The sequence below is a fragment of the Exophiala viscosa genome (genome assembly GCF_022695815.1).
Source record: "Exophiala viscosa unplaced genomic scaffold EDD37scaffold_8, whole genome shotgun sequence".
NCBI classification, from domain to species: Eukaryota; Fungi; Ascomycota; class Eurotiomycetes; order Chaetothyriales; family Herpotrichiellaceae; genus Exophiala; species Exophiala viscosa.
In genome coordinates this window covers 352,481-368,359 of record NW_026944360.1, presented here as the reverse complement: position 1 = coordinate 368,359, position 15,879 = coordinate 352,481, and the positions used below count along the sequence as shown (strand labels likewise).

The 15,879-nt window shown below is 51.4% G+C and overlaps 7 protein-coding genes across 7 annotated transcripts; 2 read left to right on the top strand and 5 right to left on the bottom strand.

Annotated features, from left to right (window-relative positions):
• Positions 1–20: 20 nt before the first annotated feature.
• Positions 21–1,006, bottom strand: EDD37DRAFT_610820 (uncharacterized protein; the record flags this gene model as incomplete). The annotated part of the gene is made up of 3 exons (XM_062815243.1): positions 21–122; positions 235–822; positions 878–1,006. 3 exons carry the CDS (start codon positions 1,004–1,006, stop codon positions 21–23), a joined length of 819 nt encoding a protein of 272 aa, XP_062668284.1.
• Positions 1,007–1,581: 575 nt separating this feature from the next.
• On the bottom strand, positions 1,582–3,007 carry EDD37DRAFT_471817 (transcription elongation factor S-II). Its single transcript, XM_062813122.1, has 2 exons — positions 3,003–3,007; positions 1,582–2,758 (listed from the first exon to the last, which is right to left on the bottom strand). The coding sequence occupies exon 2, from the start codon at positions 2,664–2,666 to the stop codon at positions 1,749–1,751; it is 918 nt and encodes a 305-aa protein (XP_062668283.1). The 5' UTR covers positions 2,667–2,758; positions 3,003–3,007; the 3' UTR covers positions 1,582–1,748.
• A 168-nt stretch (positions 3,008–3,175) lies between these two features.
• Positions 3,176–5,866, bottom strand: EDD37DRAFT_634911 (aromatic-L-amino-acid decarboxylase). Its single transcript, XM_062816880.1, has 5 exons — positions 5,525–5,866; positions 5,399–5,467; positions 5,107–5,344; positions 3,592–5,057; positions 3,176–3,537 (listed from the first exon to the last, which is right to left on the bottom strand). Exons 1-5 carry the CDS (start codon positions 5,559–5,561, stop codon positions 3,440–3,442), a joined length of 1,908 nt encoding a protein of 635 aa, XP_062668282.1. The 5' UTR covers positions 5,562–5,866; the 3' UTR covers positions 3,176–3,439.
• Positions 5,867–7,763: 1,897 nt separating this feature from the next.
• Positions 7,764–9,327, bottom strand: EDD37DRAFT_471732 (peptidyl-prolyl cis-trans isomerase H). The gene is made up of 4 exons (XM_062813120.1): positions 9,051–9,327; positions 8,608–8,750; positions 8,127–8,538; positions 7,764–8,051 (listed from the first exon to the last, which is right to left on the bottom strand). The coding sequence occupies exons 1-3, from the start codon at positions 9,121–9,123 to the stop codon at positions 8,182–8,184; spliced, it is 573 nt and encodes a 190-aa protein (XP_062668281.1). The 5' UTR covers positions 9,124–9,327; the 3' UTR covers positions 7,764–8,051; positions 8,127–8,181.
• Positions 9,328–10,915, bottom strand: EDD37DRAFT_471704 (uncharacterized protein). The gene has a single exon (XM_062813118.1). The coding sequence runs from the start codon at positions 10,724–10,726 to the stop codon at positions 9,533–9,535; it is 1,194 nt and encodes a 397-aa protein (XP_062668280.1). The 5' UTR covers positions 10,727–10,915; the 3' UTR covers positions 9,328–9,532.
• Positions 10,916–11,494: 579 nt separating this feature from the next.
• Positions 11,495–12,510, top strand: EDD37DRAFT_471576 (uncharacterized protein). The gene has a single exon (XM_062813117.1). The coding sequence runs from the start codon at positions 11,593–11,595 to the stop codon at positions 12,448–12,450; it is 858 nt and encodes a 285-aa protein (XP_062668279.1). The 5' UTR covers positions 11,495–11,592; the 3' UTR covers positions 12,451–12,510.
• Positions 12,511–13,279: 769 nt separating this feature from the next.
• On the top strand, positions 13,280–15,214 carry EDD37DRAFT_566859 (endoglucanase; the record flags this gene model as incomplete). Its single annotated transcript, XM_062814116.1, has 2 exons — positions 13,280–13,464; positions 14,056–15,214. 2 exons carry the CDS (start codon positions 13,280–13,282, stop codon positions 15,212–15,214), a joined length of 1,344 nt encoding a protein of 447 aa, XP_062668278.1.
• Between the last annotated feature and the right edge of the window lie 665 nt (positions 15,215–15,879).

Below are 15,879 nucleotides of genomic sequence, written 5' to 3'. Positions count from 1 at the left end.
CCAAGTACTCCAATCCTTGCTCACCCAAAGTTGCTCTTCAGATCTTCAGATTCAGGATCCGTGTACGCAGTGCCCAATTGACCTGGTCTTTGACGTGTCTTATCCACGAATGATCCATGGTGCTTCACCATGGTGCTTCAGTAAGAACATCAACGTCATCGTTCCCCGCATCAGCATCGAATATTTCTGGGGATTGATCAATGCTCATGTTCGGCCGTTGCTTCCCATGCTTACTGATACGTTCTTTCCGGATATCGGATTGAGAAGACAAACCCGAGGTCGGTGATTGTCCGTCGAGGTTCGTCTGTCTCGACCCCCAGGCTCGCAATCTCCTGTTTGTGCCCAGCGATGTTGTCGCTCGACCACAGCATTTTGTCGTTCGATCTCGGGGTCTCGTCTTTCTATCTTGACAAGTCGTCGATCCATCTCAGTCTTTTCTTGTCGGATCCTAGCAAGTTGTCGATCCATCTCAGCCACTTCTTGCCGGATCTCAGCAAGTTGTCGATCCATCTCAGCAAGACTGCTTTCATGGTCATCAATCCTCCTTTCAAACGCGATTAACCGGCTATGGATCAATTGCAACAAGGGGTGGTTTGTTAGGTCAATCTGCGCCACGGGCGCTTCAGGTCTTTGCGCATCAATGGTCGGTGAAGTCGGAGCTGACGATGGCGTCGAGGTGGCAGATATGAAAGACGAGACTTCGTCGTCGGACGAGCTGGTGGTGTCTGAGCTGCTGTCGTCTTCGCCGCCATCGTTGTCGTCGCCGCCGCAGCACTCCTCTGGGTGAGCCTCAAAGTGTCCATCGGAAGTATCTTTCTCCATCTGCGTCGGGTATTTCAGTAAATATTGCTTCAGTACCCACTAAGCTTGACTTTACCTCAGCTTCGTCTTCGCCTTCACCCCTTCTCTCAGTGACTGTCGGGGACGATCCTGCAGCTGCAGTGCTGTGAGCTGTGGAAGATTTGAAGTAGTATCTGATTGCTTCAATTTCTTCCTCGCGAGTCATGTTGGCAAGAGATCTTATGCTTGACCGGCGCGTACTGTTTGCAAGGGACGGAACAAGTACAGTATTGCAGAATAGTAGATGACTTGTCTCACAAGAGGTATTGGAAATGCTGACAAGGCAGGCAGTGACGAATCTTCGGTACACAGAAAATTCACCAGAGGTGAGTCACCGTAAGAAGGATAATCTTCGCCGACTGTTTGGTTCAGCCAGAGATGGCCTCAGACGGCGTGACAGGAGATCAAGTGTGCCGAGTTAGCGAAGGACAAGGCAACTAGGTATTCTGGTGCAGCGGACGAGGCTGAGACGGGACTTCGAGCATTCTTTTCCAGCACAGCGAGCGAACCGAAATGCATGAAGGAATCTCCTCCTGTCACGGAGACTCTGATACAAGATGATGAGAGTATTCATAGCTACCGTTACCCATCAATCTGGCCCTGCTGAGTAGCCGCCCTTAGCACCATCGAGCCCGTAGTATCATGCTCCTCTGGTCAGTAGCATTTCAATCGAAACCTCAATAACCCCAATAAAGAGCCGTTGCTCCAGAAAGACCATTCCTGGCACAGACCTCTTGAGGAGGCTCGACGTCCACTGCGAATTTTGTGTCGGAAATATCATCCCAACATGCCCAAATCTCTCGCCCGATTCGATCGCCATTGGAGCCCTAACGCACGCCTCAACCCTTACTTTGACAGTCCGATATGAAAACACCCAATCATCGATTCGTGATGAAGCTCAATGGCAATCATGAGAACTTCCACCGATTACCACAATTCATACACTCGCAAAACGTCGTCATCGGTTCATCAGCACTCCTCGTCTGTGCCTGCGAGTAACTGACTTTCTTCTGGTGGCATTTGCCACATTCCAGACTGGTACTGACACTCTTCTCCTCCTGCGCCACCATGGCATTGTTCATGTTCTCCTTTGCGATCTTCTTGTCTTCCTCGCGTTGTTGCTTAGATTTCATCTCCTCGTGGCTCATGGTCACAAATCGGCTTGGCTTGACATCGCCGTTGAGGATTCGTTTGCGAAGATCCGGGTTGGATTTGTTTTTGAGATTCTGATATAGCGATCGGATCTTGTCTTTGTAGATTGGAGACCCCGATGAGCCTTTGGTATCAGGTAGATTGAGCGCGGCCGATTCAATCTGCTTGGCTATGTCCAGTATCTGCTTCATAGCCATTTCCGAACCCATACAGAGACCATCGTATATCAGGCCTATGCAGTTATTCCGCGCTGTGTCGTTGGTGAGATCATCTCGAGGGACTTTGTCGACTTTCCAATTCCGCTTGTCCGGTGCGACTCCAGGACTGACCGCTTTCGGTGTTGGGGTTGCGGCTTTGGGTGCAGGAGAATTAGTGCCGTTTGATCGAACGCCGTTCGGTGTGGACGTCCCGCTTGACAGCTTCTGTTCGTTGACCACATGTCTCCATCTGCTTATTATTTCTGATGCCAACTGTGCCACATGCGGGTCCAGGTTGGGAACGCCCTTGACTTTATTCACGATCTTGCCGATTCCTGTAGCCCGCAGGAGCTCTTCGCTAGGTCGTACATTTGCTTTCAAATCTCGTAGAATTGTTAGGATATTTTCGGATGGCTCTTTTCCCGCGATGGCTTTTTGTAGGGCGGAGCCTTTGGAGAGGACTTCTCGCCGATCCATATTGAGCGAGGAAGGAGTCGGAGGAGTGGTGGCGTAGAGAGGTCGTAGGTCGCGACAGGCTCAGGTTGGCAGAGGTGATTCGGAGTTCTTGTCTAGATCAAATCACCTCGTTAGCATATCAGGCTGGACCGAAGCGATCATGGACAATATCGACAGTGTGACGGCGAAGGCTCATGAATGTGACGACGTCGGTCCATTGTAAAGACCACTGCCTTCACCAAAGTCGCGCTCGTCCTCCTGAGAGACTCGAGCATGAGTGAAACTTGTGCGACGCAGTGCTGGTCATCCAGGTCGCATGCACGACTTGCAGGTAACAAGGATGCGGGCATTCCTCACCTTCGACACGTTGATTCACTCTTCAAGGCAGAACTTCATTGTCGTCAGCACAACTATGCTCTGAGGGTGTACCAAAGATAAAGCGGCTGTCGAAGATGTCGCATGAAGGTCGGGGTGCATGAGGCTCTCGGATGCGAAAGGTGGGCAAAGCGATTTGCGAATACAAAGTGTTCGTGGAGAAGCGCGGGTGGTGGCAGAAAAAGTGGAGCCGGGTATTTCAACTGCCTGCGGGAGGAATGCATGCGACACACACAGCAGAAACGAATTCAGAGAATGGCCTCATCAAGATTGTCCATATATTGGCATATGGTATATCGTAAGGTATTGTTTTCGGTTCTGCCTGAAACTGATACTGGCAAGGTCATGATACAGTATTTCATCCCCTTCAACTGCGGCGCAAGAACAAACACGCTATACCCAAGCACGCGACCTCATCCTTAATATTCTAGCCGTACTTCTTGACCCTTGACACGGCCAATGACAATATCGGCAGCATATTTGGGAATCACTTCGTCGTCGTGTAGCATTTCGAATTCTGTGTGATTGTTAGTAAGGGATTCACAGTCCTCCGCGTGCAAGGGAAACTCACCTTCTGTGGCATCTCTACCCATATGACTGAACAATGCTTGAGGACCACCTGGATGTTCGTCGAGCCAGTTCGTAACGTCCATCACCACACCCTTGACGGCAATCCACAGATCGTCCTTCTTGTTGTGTTTGGCAACTTCCTCTAGAGAATACTCCTTTTCAGGAACCTTGAAGTTTTCGATACTGTTGGGCTCCTTTTTCTTGCCAGGGTCTTCGCTCTTGTTGCCATCCATCACAGGTGCCGCACTCTTTTGGGACTGCTGTGCGATGGCAGAAGCACCATTCTCAGCAGACGCACCCGAACCGCCACTTCCCCACTCTACAGAGATCTTTCCTGGGGTGCTGGGATCGATGTGTAGCGAAATCTGGCCGAGACGTTGAGAGGCACCACCGGCACCACCAGAAGTCAATTTCTTGAACAAGTACTGTGACGCCGACGCACCAGCGACACGGCCATAGACGACGCAGCCAAGCAGTGATGAACCACCAAGTCGGTTTGCTCCGTGAACACCGCCAGCCAATTCACCGCAAGCAAAGAGAGCCTCGAATGGTTCCTTCTCGTGGTTAAGCACTTGAGCCTTGTCGTTGATCTCCATACCACCCATAGTAAAGTGCAAGACAGGCTCCATCAGGGCGACGTGGAAAGTGTCATCGATTTCCAGAGGCAAGTTGTGGAAGTATTTCTTGCCCCAAGCGTCCTTCTTCTCTCCCTTGGAGATGGCGTTGTACTCTTTGAATTGCTTGTCGAGGGCTTCCTCGCCACAGCCGATCTCTTTGGCTAGCTCCTTGCCGCTCATCTTCTTCATCAGGCCACGACCGGAGTAGTGTCGGGTGTGGAAGTCGAGAACATTCGAAGCCTTGGAGTTGAGAACCAGACGGATGGGCCAGTTGCCTTTCTCTTTCTCTTCCCACATCTTGCCAGAGACGTAATCACGATGCCCCAGATCATCGCAGAAACGTTGGCCTTTGTTGTTGAGAAGAACACCGCCTTCACCTCGCAGGGCTTCAGCAGCCAAGAACTTCCACTTGGAGCCGGGGTCCTTAGGATCAACTAGACCAGTAGGATGTACTTGGACCTTGTCCATATCGATGTCGTTTGCTCCAATGGCCATCAACATCTTGTGACCGTCACCAGTTGCGTGTGTGCCGTTGGTCGTTGAAAGGTCGAAAGTATCGGGCCTCCATTTCTTGAGTAGGGAGGTCTCTCCAAAATCGGCAGCATAACCACCAGTCGCAAGAACGACAACACCATCAACAGAGTGTGACTCGCCACCAAATTCGTAAGTGACACCGGTGACGGTATTTCCCTCCTTGTTCAGCGACGTGACCTTGGCCTTTTTGATGACTTGTACTCTTTCCGGATCCGAGTCGGTGAGCTCTTCCAAGCGTTGCATCAGAGCATATGTGATGGCCATACCAGGGAATTTGGCATCGTGGCCTCGATGCGTTCTGGGAAAGGAGTGACCACTGGACACTGAATTAGCCTGTGCACCGAAAGCATCCGGATTGAGCATACCCAAGTCGAGAAACGAGGGTGAGATCGAGGTTGAAGACATCCTGCAGCCATTCGACGGCAGCTGCAGACTGGTATGTGAGGACTTTGATGAGATCTGGTCTCGCCTTGTCACGAGCTGACTTTAGAGTATCCTCGTAGAATTGCTTGACACTGTCTTGGATGCCGAGGTCGACTTGGGTTCTTGTCAGGGCGCCGTTGATGCCGGAGGTGGCTTTGGTCGAGTTGCCGCCAAAGAAGTCTGGACTGTTGTCAGCAAAGGAGTTCTTTAGCTTCGGGGAATCAATAGACTTGCTGTTCTTGTCTAGCACAACAACGTTGCCACCATTCAGGTAAACCGTGTGAGCGGCGCTGAGACCGGACACTGCGCAATGAGTTAGTGAGCCACATCAACGTAGACGAGTGGAGAGGGGCTGCTTACGGCCACCACCGACAACAATAACGCGGGGAGGAGCCATGTTGATCAAAGACTGTATAGAATTGAAGGGAATGAAGGTGTAGTATGCGCCGATGGAAGAGGAAGAGTCGAGGTTTTGAAGACCTGGCTAACAAAAGGATCACACGGACGGTAAACTGGGCCGTGGAGGATTCCCCAGACGACAGGACGGCAGTGAACCGTGGGCGCAGCACAATAATGCAATACCTAATGGTGATCAAATGGACCTCGGTACTTTTTGGCGAATGGGTGCTACTAATGTCCTTCGCCTGACTGGTGCCCACAATCAAATCTCCTTCTAGGGACAATTTGATTGTTGAGACTCGAGAAATGTTTCTACTTGGAGATATATAAAGGCCAATGTTCATTAGCAGCTTCTCGTCAATCTGTCCGAAGTCCTATTGTCGCTGTCTCCTCCGTCGGGGTAATATTACCATCATCAGAAGTGCGAACAGGTTGAAGAAACAGGACTCGCTCTTCTTTCCACCGAGCAAGGAGTGGGCTTTGGGGATAGTAGGAGACTAAGTTAGGAGTCTTTCCACCATACCCGCAAATCAAGGGCCCCCCGCAACTCCGGCCATGGTACTCGGTGACAGAGAATTCACATGCTTCTGACACCCTTGGTTTCTACTCTTCTCCCTGGGCCAGCATGGACCAAAAATCAAAGTCCGGGGCATGTGAAAATCAATCTTAATGACGATTTCTTCATCTCACGAGACCTCTTGACATGGGTGGATATAAATTGCTTCTGTCCAATAGTTGTAAATAGTATATGGCCTGACATTCAAACGCAAACACATTCATAGGGAATCATTAGATCAACTTGACTCCAATGGCGCCTCGCATCCGTAAATCATGAGACATGCAAGTCGAACACATACTCCATGCTCAAACGTCTTCTCCGTATTTCTTCGTCGTCTGGTCAATTTTGTCAATGCCGCCGGTCTCGCCATCGCTGCACATCATATCGCATATACATAATCTTGGTGGGCGAAGCGGCCTTGAGAGATGTGGCTCTCGGCCATGCCCTGTTTGCGACGTCTTGGTGTCTCATTCTTCGGGTCAGTGATTAGGAGTTCACTAATTCATGCTCGCGCACGACGTTGTGTGACGAGACAGAGCGATTGTGGCGGCGTCGGCCCGGAACTGGACACTACCACCATAGGCTTGCGTGTTGCCTGATGATGTTAGGGCGGTTTGGCATTCCCAGGGAAAGTCTGGGAGGCCAGGTTCATTGCGAAGAACAGCACTGCTCCTGATTTTTGAGGGATGCCGATGCGTCTTCGGCACATCTTCAATTCGAGTCGAGTGCGCGTTCAGAAGACTGCAACGCGCCCACGGCGGTCCTTTATGACTCGCAACTGAATGGCTCTTTGTGTTTGCTTGTTCATGGATTCCTTCTTAGGTCTGCAGCACTCCTAGTCGGCGTGTTCGACAAAGTATTTGTGGGATGTCGTGACAGCAAAGAGACGCTGGAAGTGGACGAGCGCAGACTTGACGCCGAAGACGAACTGCCCAGAGACTGCGCATTTTGGGACTGTCTGCTATCGTTCTCCGGCTCTTTATAGAACATCGTGAAGCGAAGGGTTTGGTATCTCATCTTTGTAGTGGTCTCCAATCACACTGTCTCATGAAAGGCAAAGGAGATACAGAAGGGTAGAGAAACGAGTGGAGTGGTACTCGAGAAAGACCTGATAAACGAAGCAGCGTTAATACAGACAACGGAGAATATTACAACCTTGATGGTGTTATCATGAGATCGGCGGGGTTCGTGGTGTATTTGTACTGATCCCATCATCGTGGCACTGACCCGATTGCGGGCCACGAAAAGAGTGAAGGCCTTGGATGAGCACTGTCTCAATGGTCGATGACGATCTGCCATTTGCCGAAAGAATGAAGGCACGGGAGAGTTTAGGAAGAAATCGGAATCGCAAAGCTTGGGTTGATAAGGACCGATCACGTGACTATTTCTCAACTGCAAATATCTGCGATCGCGGAGCACTCGTTGAGGAAATAACTTCCATCACCATCGTCCCTCTGCGTGCCGCGTCTTATCAGATGTACATGTTCCAAGCGATGTCACACGTTGAGTACCTATGCAACCTCATGCCAAGCGAAGCAGTTAGCAGGTGACAATGCCCATTCCACGCCCGACATCAATAACTTGTGCCAGGCCTCTGAAGGCACCGACAAAGTAGTCTGGCTGTACGTTGGTCATCTGGATCCGCTGACTGCCCTGCCCTGTATTGGTCGATAGGGTTTGCCAGATGCACTGCCAGCAAATCTTCAGAGGCTCTCAGCCTCACTTCCAAAGCGCTCACCTCGCACAGTACATGAGCACGAGCAACACCTGACAATAAGGCGACATTAGGGTATCTTGGCTGCGCGCGGCGGTCCTGGGCAAACGCTGGCCCCAGTGCGAGAATGGCCTGAGGCTTCGGGCGTGAACATGATGAGATGTCGCATCGCATCATGAAACTTTATGATGGTCCTGATTTGATGCCGAAACATGCTTTGAGCTGCAGTCAATTGTCCGACTCATGCACTCTCGTGTAGGGGACCCAGTTTGGAAACTTTCTGCCCTTACCCATAAATCTCTTCGTCAAGTTGCACCACAATTCGACCTGGTCGCGTGCCTTCTTCTACATCTCTCCACTTTCCGCAATCCTGACATCCAACACCGGGCGTTCTCCCTGCCCTCGTCCACCTGGGCCAGCGGTCCTAGTATTTTCGATCATTTTGACCACCCCCATACTCTCCTCGTCCGCAACTTGCCCGAACACGACGTGCTTGTTATCCAAAAAGGGTGTGGGCGCGGCTGTGATGAAGAACTGGCACCCATTCGTGTTGGGACCGGAATTTGCCATTGATAGTAGACCAGGACGTGTATGCTTGTGCTGAAACGACTCGTCGGGAAATGCGGTGTTGTTGTATATACTCGTGCTACCTGTGCCGTCAGAGTGTAGGAAGTCTCCACCTTGGATCATGAAGTTTTTGATCTACCACATCAAATTTAGCTAGGGTAGTCCCAATTGCGGTGGTCTTTTGCGAATTTCGGATCTGCTTACCACACGATGAAATTTGCTGCCTTTGTAGCCTTGAGGGCGGCCGTTCACTTTGTGCTCACCGGTGCAGAATTGACGGAAATTCTCGGCGGTTTTGGGTACGGTGTTGGCGAAGAGGTGCATTTTGATCCGGCCTAGCGGTTCGCCTGTGATTTGGATGGTCAGTGGCCTCGTCCTGTCTGGGCAGAGAAGTGCAAGCAAGGATGGATGGTGGAGTGTGAAAAGGCCAGGGAGCAGCCATGATTCCTGAGCCCTTCAAAATAGACTCTGCGCAGATTCCCACCGAGTATTTGGCCCCGATCAATTCAGATCATAAAAGCATGTAGCAACATAGAACAAGTCCTCGAGTATGAATAACTCATTCAGACGTTTTGGTGGCATGGTGTGCAGAATTCGTCCAGGTGCAAATGCTTCTGCTCAAAGGGTGCTTCAGGGTAGAAACTTACCACCAAGGGTGACATCGAAGAAGACGATAGGTTCGCCCTCACCAGGCTTCGGAACGGGAATGCTCGCTGCCATCTTGTTGTCTACGAGCGAGGTCGCAAGATGATCGTGGTATGAGTGTGCTTTGTTTGAGGTGGAGAAGTTCTTAAATTAAATTTGCGCGACTATCCTGACGAGGCTGAGGGACAATCCTGAAATGGGGTAGGATATCGTGCAAGAATCTGGAATGCTGATTCAACAACTCTAAGTACTACGAACGCAGGGTGGAACGCTCTTCAATTCGTGAATGTCCGAAATAAAGAAGTAGCAATATATGTCAAGAGGAAGTGAACATCAAGATGTCGTAAGTGAAGTCAAAAGACGTAAAGTTCTCCAGTAATGTCCCCATATTCCCATATTTTCCCTCTCCTTACCATTGAGATACTCCCATGATCCTATTAACGCCCACTTTCAACATTGACAGAATTGTGTCAGTTCTCCAGACTCAATTAGCGGCAATGTCCTGGGCTTTATCATCTCTCTTCCAGAACTTGAAGCCTTTCTTCTTCTTGGGCTCAATGGCTGCGAGAGGAGGAGGGATGATGTAGGGCAAAGGTCTCGCGATTGTCTCCTCGGGAGACAGTTCTTGCTTTGGCCATCGAGATTCAGGAATCTCGCCAATCTTGGTGCTGGTCGTCATAAAAGTCATAGTAGATACAGGACGGACTTCCTTGCGACGTGTTCGAGCCTGAGGTCGTGGCTCAGGATCCAGTGGAATCTTCGGTGGTCGAGGCGGAGGCTGTTCTGCGTGGCCAACCGCACTGGCAAAGAAGTCGGCAGGCACTAGTAACATCCTTGGTTGCCTCTCAGGCTTCGCGTGGTTTGGGGCCTCTTGCCTAACATCAAGTCTGGGCTTTGCATCTTGAGAGCTTGATCGTAATCCCCGCGGCTCACTGGCCACTTTACGATGCTTGCGAATCTCGTTTCTTGTTGTCGAGCACTTGAATAGGTTGGACTCGGACTTAGCTCTCTTATGTCTTGTTGGCTCGCATTCCACGACTTTCCTGGCCGTGGTAAGTGTGACCACGGAAGATCCGCTTTTGCTTCTGACCCAGCCACCACGCACCAATAAGGGCGCAGGTGGAGGTCGCCTCGTTTGACGAGATGTCGCTGATAGCGACGATGACGAAGAGCCTTTTCTTTCCTTGTCATGACCTGATCTTTTATCCACTTTCCTCTGACTTGGTTCGACTGGCAACCTCGCGCCCGAACCGCGGCTCAAGCGCGACGTCAGCTGACCAAGTGCAGTCATGGTGTCCAGAGCAGCAGTTTCTGAGAGATTGAACAGGGTCTTCTTTGACAGAGATCTTGATTTGGAGTCATCAGCCAAAGCATGGCTGATCAAATTGATCAATCCAGTGTTCAGGACCAGCAGTGTGTGGGCCAGGCTGGCATGAGCAATGCCATCACCAACCTCAAATCGATTGCCATACTTTGCAACACTCTGGTCATATTCGCTCCGGATTTCCAAAGGTCGACTTTTCAAAGAACGTCGTAACCATTCTTCTTCCTCGGAAGGATGAGGGAGTCTTGCAATGGTGGGTCTTTTCTTTCCTCCCAGACGATGGAATACATCTAGACCACTTCCAAACGCTGCGATAATGGAGCCCACCACCGTAGCAACATCAATAGCACCCATAGTAGACGACGGCAAAGACCTGCTGCGAGCAGCTAGTTCATAGCACAATTCAAGCAACGAAAGACATGAAACAGCTGCAAGGAAGTACAACCTGGTATATCGATCAGCTGCCCCCGAAACGAGAGGAGTAGGGCGTTGAAGGTCGAGGCAGACACAGTCTGCGCCTGTGGAGCGAAGGTGGAAAGTGAGGAAGGCACCCTTCTGGATGGGCTAGATATACATGAGAACCAATGTAGCTCGAGCCCTGCATGTGCTTGTACAAACCTCCGAGTGGCGCTTGCAGCATGTTTCCTCCACTCAGGAACCAACGCGGCATGTCTTGTTGACTCCCGCTGCATGACTGGTACGAAGAAATGGCAATGGTCTGCAGGTAGTCGACTAGGGGCCATCGGTCCAGGCGCTTGCGGACATGCAATGAGTCGAACTTGATAAGCAAGGAGACGGGCGAAAGCATGAAACATGCATAGACCAGGCTTTGTCTCCAAACATCTGCTTCGCGTTTTCTACAGATAGCATTTCCTCCCGCCAGTGAAAGGTGCAGACCAACATGGATTGGCAAGAAGAGGAAGGAGAAGACCTGGTGTTAGGGAATGCACAGATAAAGCAGGTTCAAGACGCAAACCTCCTTGAACAATGAACATGACACCACATCGGCACTTTTTGTTCCCCGCGGTCCAGGCACACTAGGCGTACTGGAAACTTTCCCCCCACACCACCTGGAAAAACTGCGGGTCATTAGGCACAATAGGTGATCGCAACTAGACTGAGCACTCTTGTTCGAAAGTGCACTTCGACAGAAACGTTGAGAAGTCCAACCCTGGTCACCGAGGTCTATACTCCAGTTCGATCCCGATCAGTCTTCCAAAATGTCCTCTGTCGGTCCTGAACTACCGCCCGAACTGCAAAAGCGCAGACGCAGCGCCGAAGATGACGACGAAGAAAACAACTCCTCAGATTCCTCCACTGGCCCTCTTCCCTCAAGAACAGATACACAAGCACAAGCACCACCCTCGACTAAACGTGCCCGTGTAATAGGTCCATCCCTCCCACCAGCACCACTTGATCAACGCCCATCAAGCCCTCCGCAGGCTGACCGGGACGAAAACACAAGTGAAAGCAGCGACCAGGACGACGACTACTTCGGTCCCTCCCTTCCCTCGGCAGCCGACGCGATCAAGCCCACATTAAACGGTCCACAAGCGCCTGAAGTATCTACTCGCGCTCCTGCCCCAGCCCAGCGCGACGAATGGATGACTCTAGCTCCCACCAGCGGTGACTGGTCTTCACGCGTCGACCCAACAAAACTCAAGAACCGCGGATTCAACACAGGTCGAGGGTCAAAGGCGCCCCCGAAACCACCCAGCGGCGGTGACCAGTCATGGCACGAAACGCCCGAGCAAAAGCAAGCTCGCCTGAAAAGAGAAGTCATGGGTATCAAAGACTCCACTGTTACAACCACTGGGTCCAAAACGGAGCACAACGCTCACGATGAGGAGACCGCACGAAGACTCAAAGAATATAATGAAAAGCAACGAGGCACATCGCTTTACGCCTCGCACCATGCCTCGAGCAGGCCCATCGAAGAGGATGACCCCAGCGCCCGGGCGTTCGATCGCGAGAAAGATATCGCAGGCGGCGCGACCGTCAACTCCACCAAACGCAGAGAAATGCTCAAGAAGGCTGCGGATTTCTCCTCCCGGTTCAGCTCGGCTAAGTATCTGTAATGGCTTCACGCACAGTGTCACGCGCATGCGAATATACTAGAGGCAGCACTGAGCTGAGCTGTCCGCGCTGGCCGTACTTGGGGTCACTTCGAGGTCAACGTTGCCATGATGGCGGGACCTCAGCCGGCGCCGTTCCTAGCTACATTTACCCTGTGGGGATGCGATCTCACAGGTATCTGCGCAGGACAGATATGCTGACTGTTGTGGTGCTGAACAAGTACCGTGGTGCTACTGTGGCTCTCTCGAACAACCCTGACTTTGAGACCTCCAACGACCACTCGATCATGGTCGCAACTCAAAAATCTGGCCGACTCTTCGGCGCTGGCCTGCGAAAACGCGCTATGCGGCATCACCAACATGCATATTGTCGACTTGAAAATTGCATTGCCCCTGAGGGTGATTGAGCCTTCACTTTCCTGTGGCGCGATCGCCAGATCTAAAGAAGTCCGTGCATGCTTGGATACCCCAATCACCAGACCACACGAGAAATTGTTCTCGTATCGCGCCAACTTGGCATATGCTAAGTGTTTCCTCATGTCCTAATTGATTTGCCCTGCGGGCATTTACTGGTCGGTCCGAACCCCTGACAGTGATCTGACAGCACGCGCCGCACAATGACATCTCGGCATGGCAACTGCTGAGAGGTTGGGAAGTCGAGACCGTTGCGTGAACATGAAAGGGGGGTTCGAAAGATACCATTATAAAAGCATGATGTATTGCCATTATGGGCGCTGGACGCACCGCGGTTTTCGTGCTAAGACTGGAGACCGGATAACGACCAGTCTGCCGAACACACCTGATCGAGGCGACGTGAGGAACAGCCTTTCAGATGACAAAGCCCGTGCTGCTCGCGAATGCTTTCGCAGCAACCTGTCTCTTCGCTTCATATGGGGCGACAGCTGGCTGCTCAGCCCTGTACGGGCAATGTGGAGGGATCGGCTGGACTGGAGCGACATGCTGTGCCACTGGATCTAGCTGTCAGTATGTGAACGGCAACTACTATCAGTGTCTCACGTATGTTGGCAATTCTGCTTGCGCTGCTACGTATGGACAGTGTGGAGGAATAGGCTGGACCGGCGCAACCTGTTGTCAATCCGACTGGAGCTGCGATTATAGCAACGACTACTATTATCAGTGTCTCCCACCCACGGACACTTCTTCCCCTACCTCATCCAGTAAGACGAGTACAACGACTACTTCCACTTCGAGGACTTCAACTGCATCAACAGCTTGTGCAACGAACTGGGGTCAATGTGGTGGGATAGGCTGGACCGGTCCAACCTGTTGCAACAATGACTGGCCTTGTGTATACGGGAATGATTACTACTACCAGTGTATCTCACCGTCAAGTGGTAAGTTAGGACATGAGAGTTGTTCAGATGCCCCTCCGTTCTGACAACCTTCAGCAAGCGCGCTTTCTGCAAGCAAGACAACCTCCAGCACCACAACCACTAAATCGACGACCTCCAGTACGACAACAACAACCAAGTTGACGGCCTCCAGCACCACGTCCACCAAGTCGACAACGTCCAACACCTCATCGGCAACTTCGACAAGCTCCCGTACAACCACCAAGTCGACAACTTCCAGCACCACAACCTCCAGCTCAACCACCCCCACGACCTCAAAAGTGTCTACATCCTCCACAACCTCCACCCTCAAATCCAGCTCATCATCCTCGACGACCACTGCCTCTGCAAGCGCCTCCTCGACTGGCGATCGTCTCCAATATGGTGGAGTCAACATCGCGGGCTTCGAATTCGGCAGCTATGACACTTGTGGCATTCACACGGCACAGCCAGATGCTGATCCCACCGACTTCGTCGCACAGATCAAACACTTCGTCGACGACGACAAGCTCAATGCCTTCAGGCTTCCAGTGTCGTGGCAGTACCTCATCAACCAATTTGACGGTAGCTCGTTGGGGACCAACAAACTCGACTCGAACAACTTTGCAACCTACGACGACTTGGTGCAAGGGTGTCTTGACGCAGGAGCCTCGCTCTGCATTATTGATATCCACAACTATGCTCGATTCAATGGATATATTATCGGCCAGGACGGTCCGACTGCAGCCCAATTCGCCAGTCTTTGGAGTCAGATTGCCACCAACTATGCTTCTGAGAGCCGGGTCGCGTTTGGTCTCATGAATGAACCGCACGACGAATCATGTAATTCCGCAAACGGGGGTGTCATGGACATCGATACCTGGGCGGCGACTTTGCAGACGGTAGTGAATGCCATCCGTTCAGCAGGCGCAACATCTCAGTTGATCATTATGCCCGGCAAAGGTTGGACTCATTCCATCACATACCTCGATGCGAGTGGCGACGGTTCGGGGCCGGCGTTGATGGGCATCACGGACCCTGCGGGTGGAACGTCGAAGCTGGTGTTTGAAGTCCATGAATACCTCGATTCCAACAATGCTGGCTCGAGCAGTGACTGTGTCACGAGTAGCATTGACAGCTCTTATGGCCGGGGTGGTCTCCAGAATCTGGCAAATTATCTCCGATCTAATGGCCGATTTGCGATGATCACGGAATCTGGTGGCCTCAATAATGCCAATTGTGCTACATATCTTTGCAAGGAGCTGAACTTTCTTGCTAATAACACGGATGTTTTCCTGGGATACACGACTTGGGCTGCCGGTGGGTTCGATTCAAGTTACGAGTTGACAGAGACACCAACTTTGAGTGGAAGTACTTGGACGGATACGTCGCTGGTCCAAGCATGTGTTGCGAAATGCTTCACAGGAACATGTTGATAGATGTTGGTTCATTCACGAATCGGACCGGATGAAGTCCGCAGAAGGAGGGCCCCTGATGGAATCGTAGCCTTGCCGGCCGTTGACAGACTAGTTCCCCACAGGCACTAATCAGCAAGGGCGAGTATTTTCGGGTACTAGTTCTTATTCTCCGCAATCAAAAAATTTCCTCGTTTTTGACCTCCTACGCAAAGTATTCCCAGCTTCATGTCAGGCAGTATTTGCCAATGCCATCCCTGTCTTCGGCATCGCGAGGGTCGTCTCAGGTGCCTGTGATTTTCGGGCCCGTCCAGATGAATGTGCTGGCACCGATCTCACATGAATGCAGTTGTTCGCATAGCTCTGAAGCTAAGAGCAGATATTCCATTCGTTCCGCAGGATCTTACTCTTCGTTAAGATACTGTCTCATCGCGAAAAGCCTTCACTGGCTCTTTCAGAATGGTAGAAAAACCTTCACATCGATTCTGTATCTACTGTGCTGGACCTCCGGGACTGAAAGCTCAGTTCGTTTTGAATTCGTACAAAATTGGAAGCACTAGATTCAGGCGTGGTCTTGCAGGGACTCGGGACGATTAGGCGCCGAACGGTCTAAGGTCCTTTGATCGCTCCGGCAAAGGAGAAGAGATGCTGCAGAGAAAGGTCGTATGCAAAGTCGAAGTCAGCAT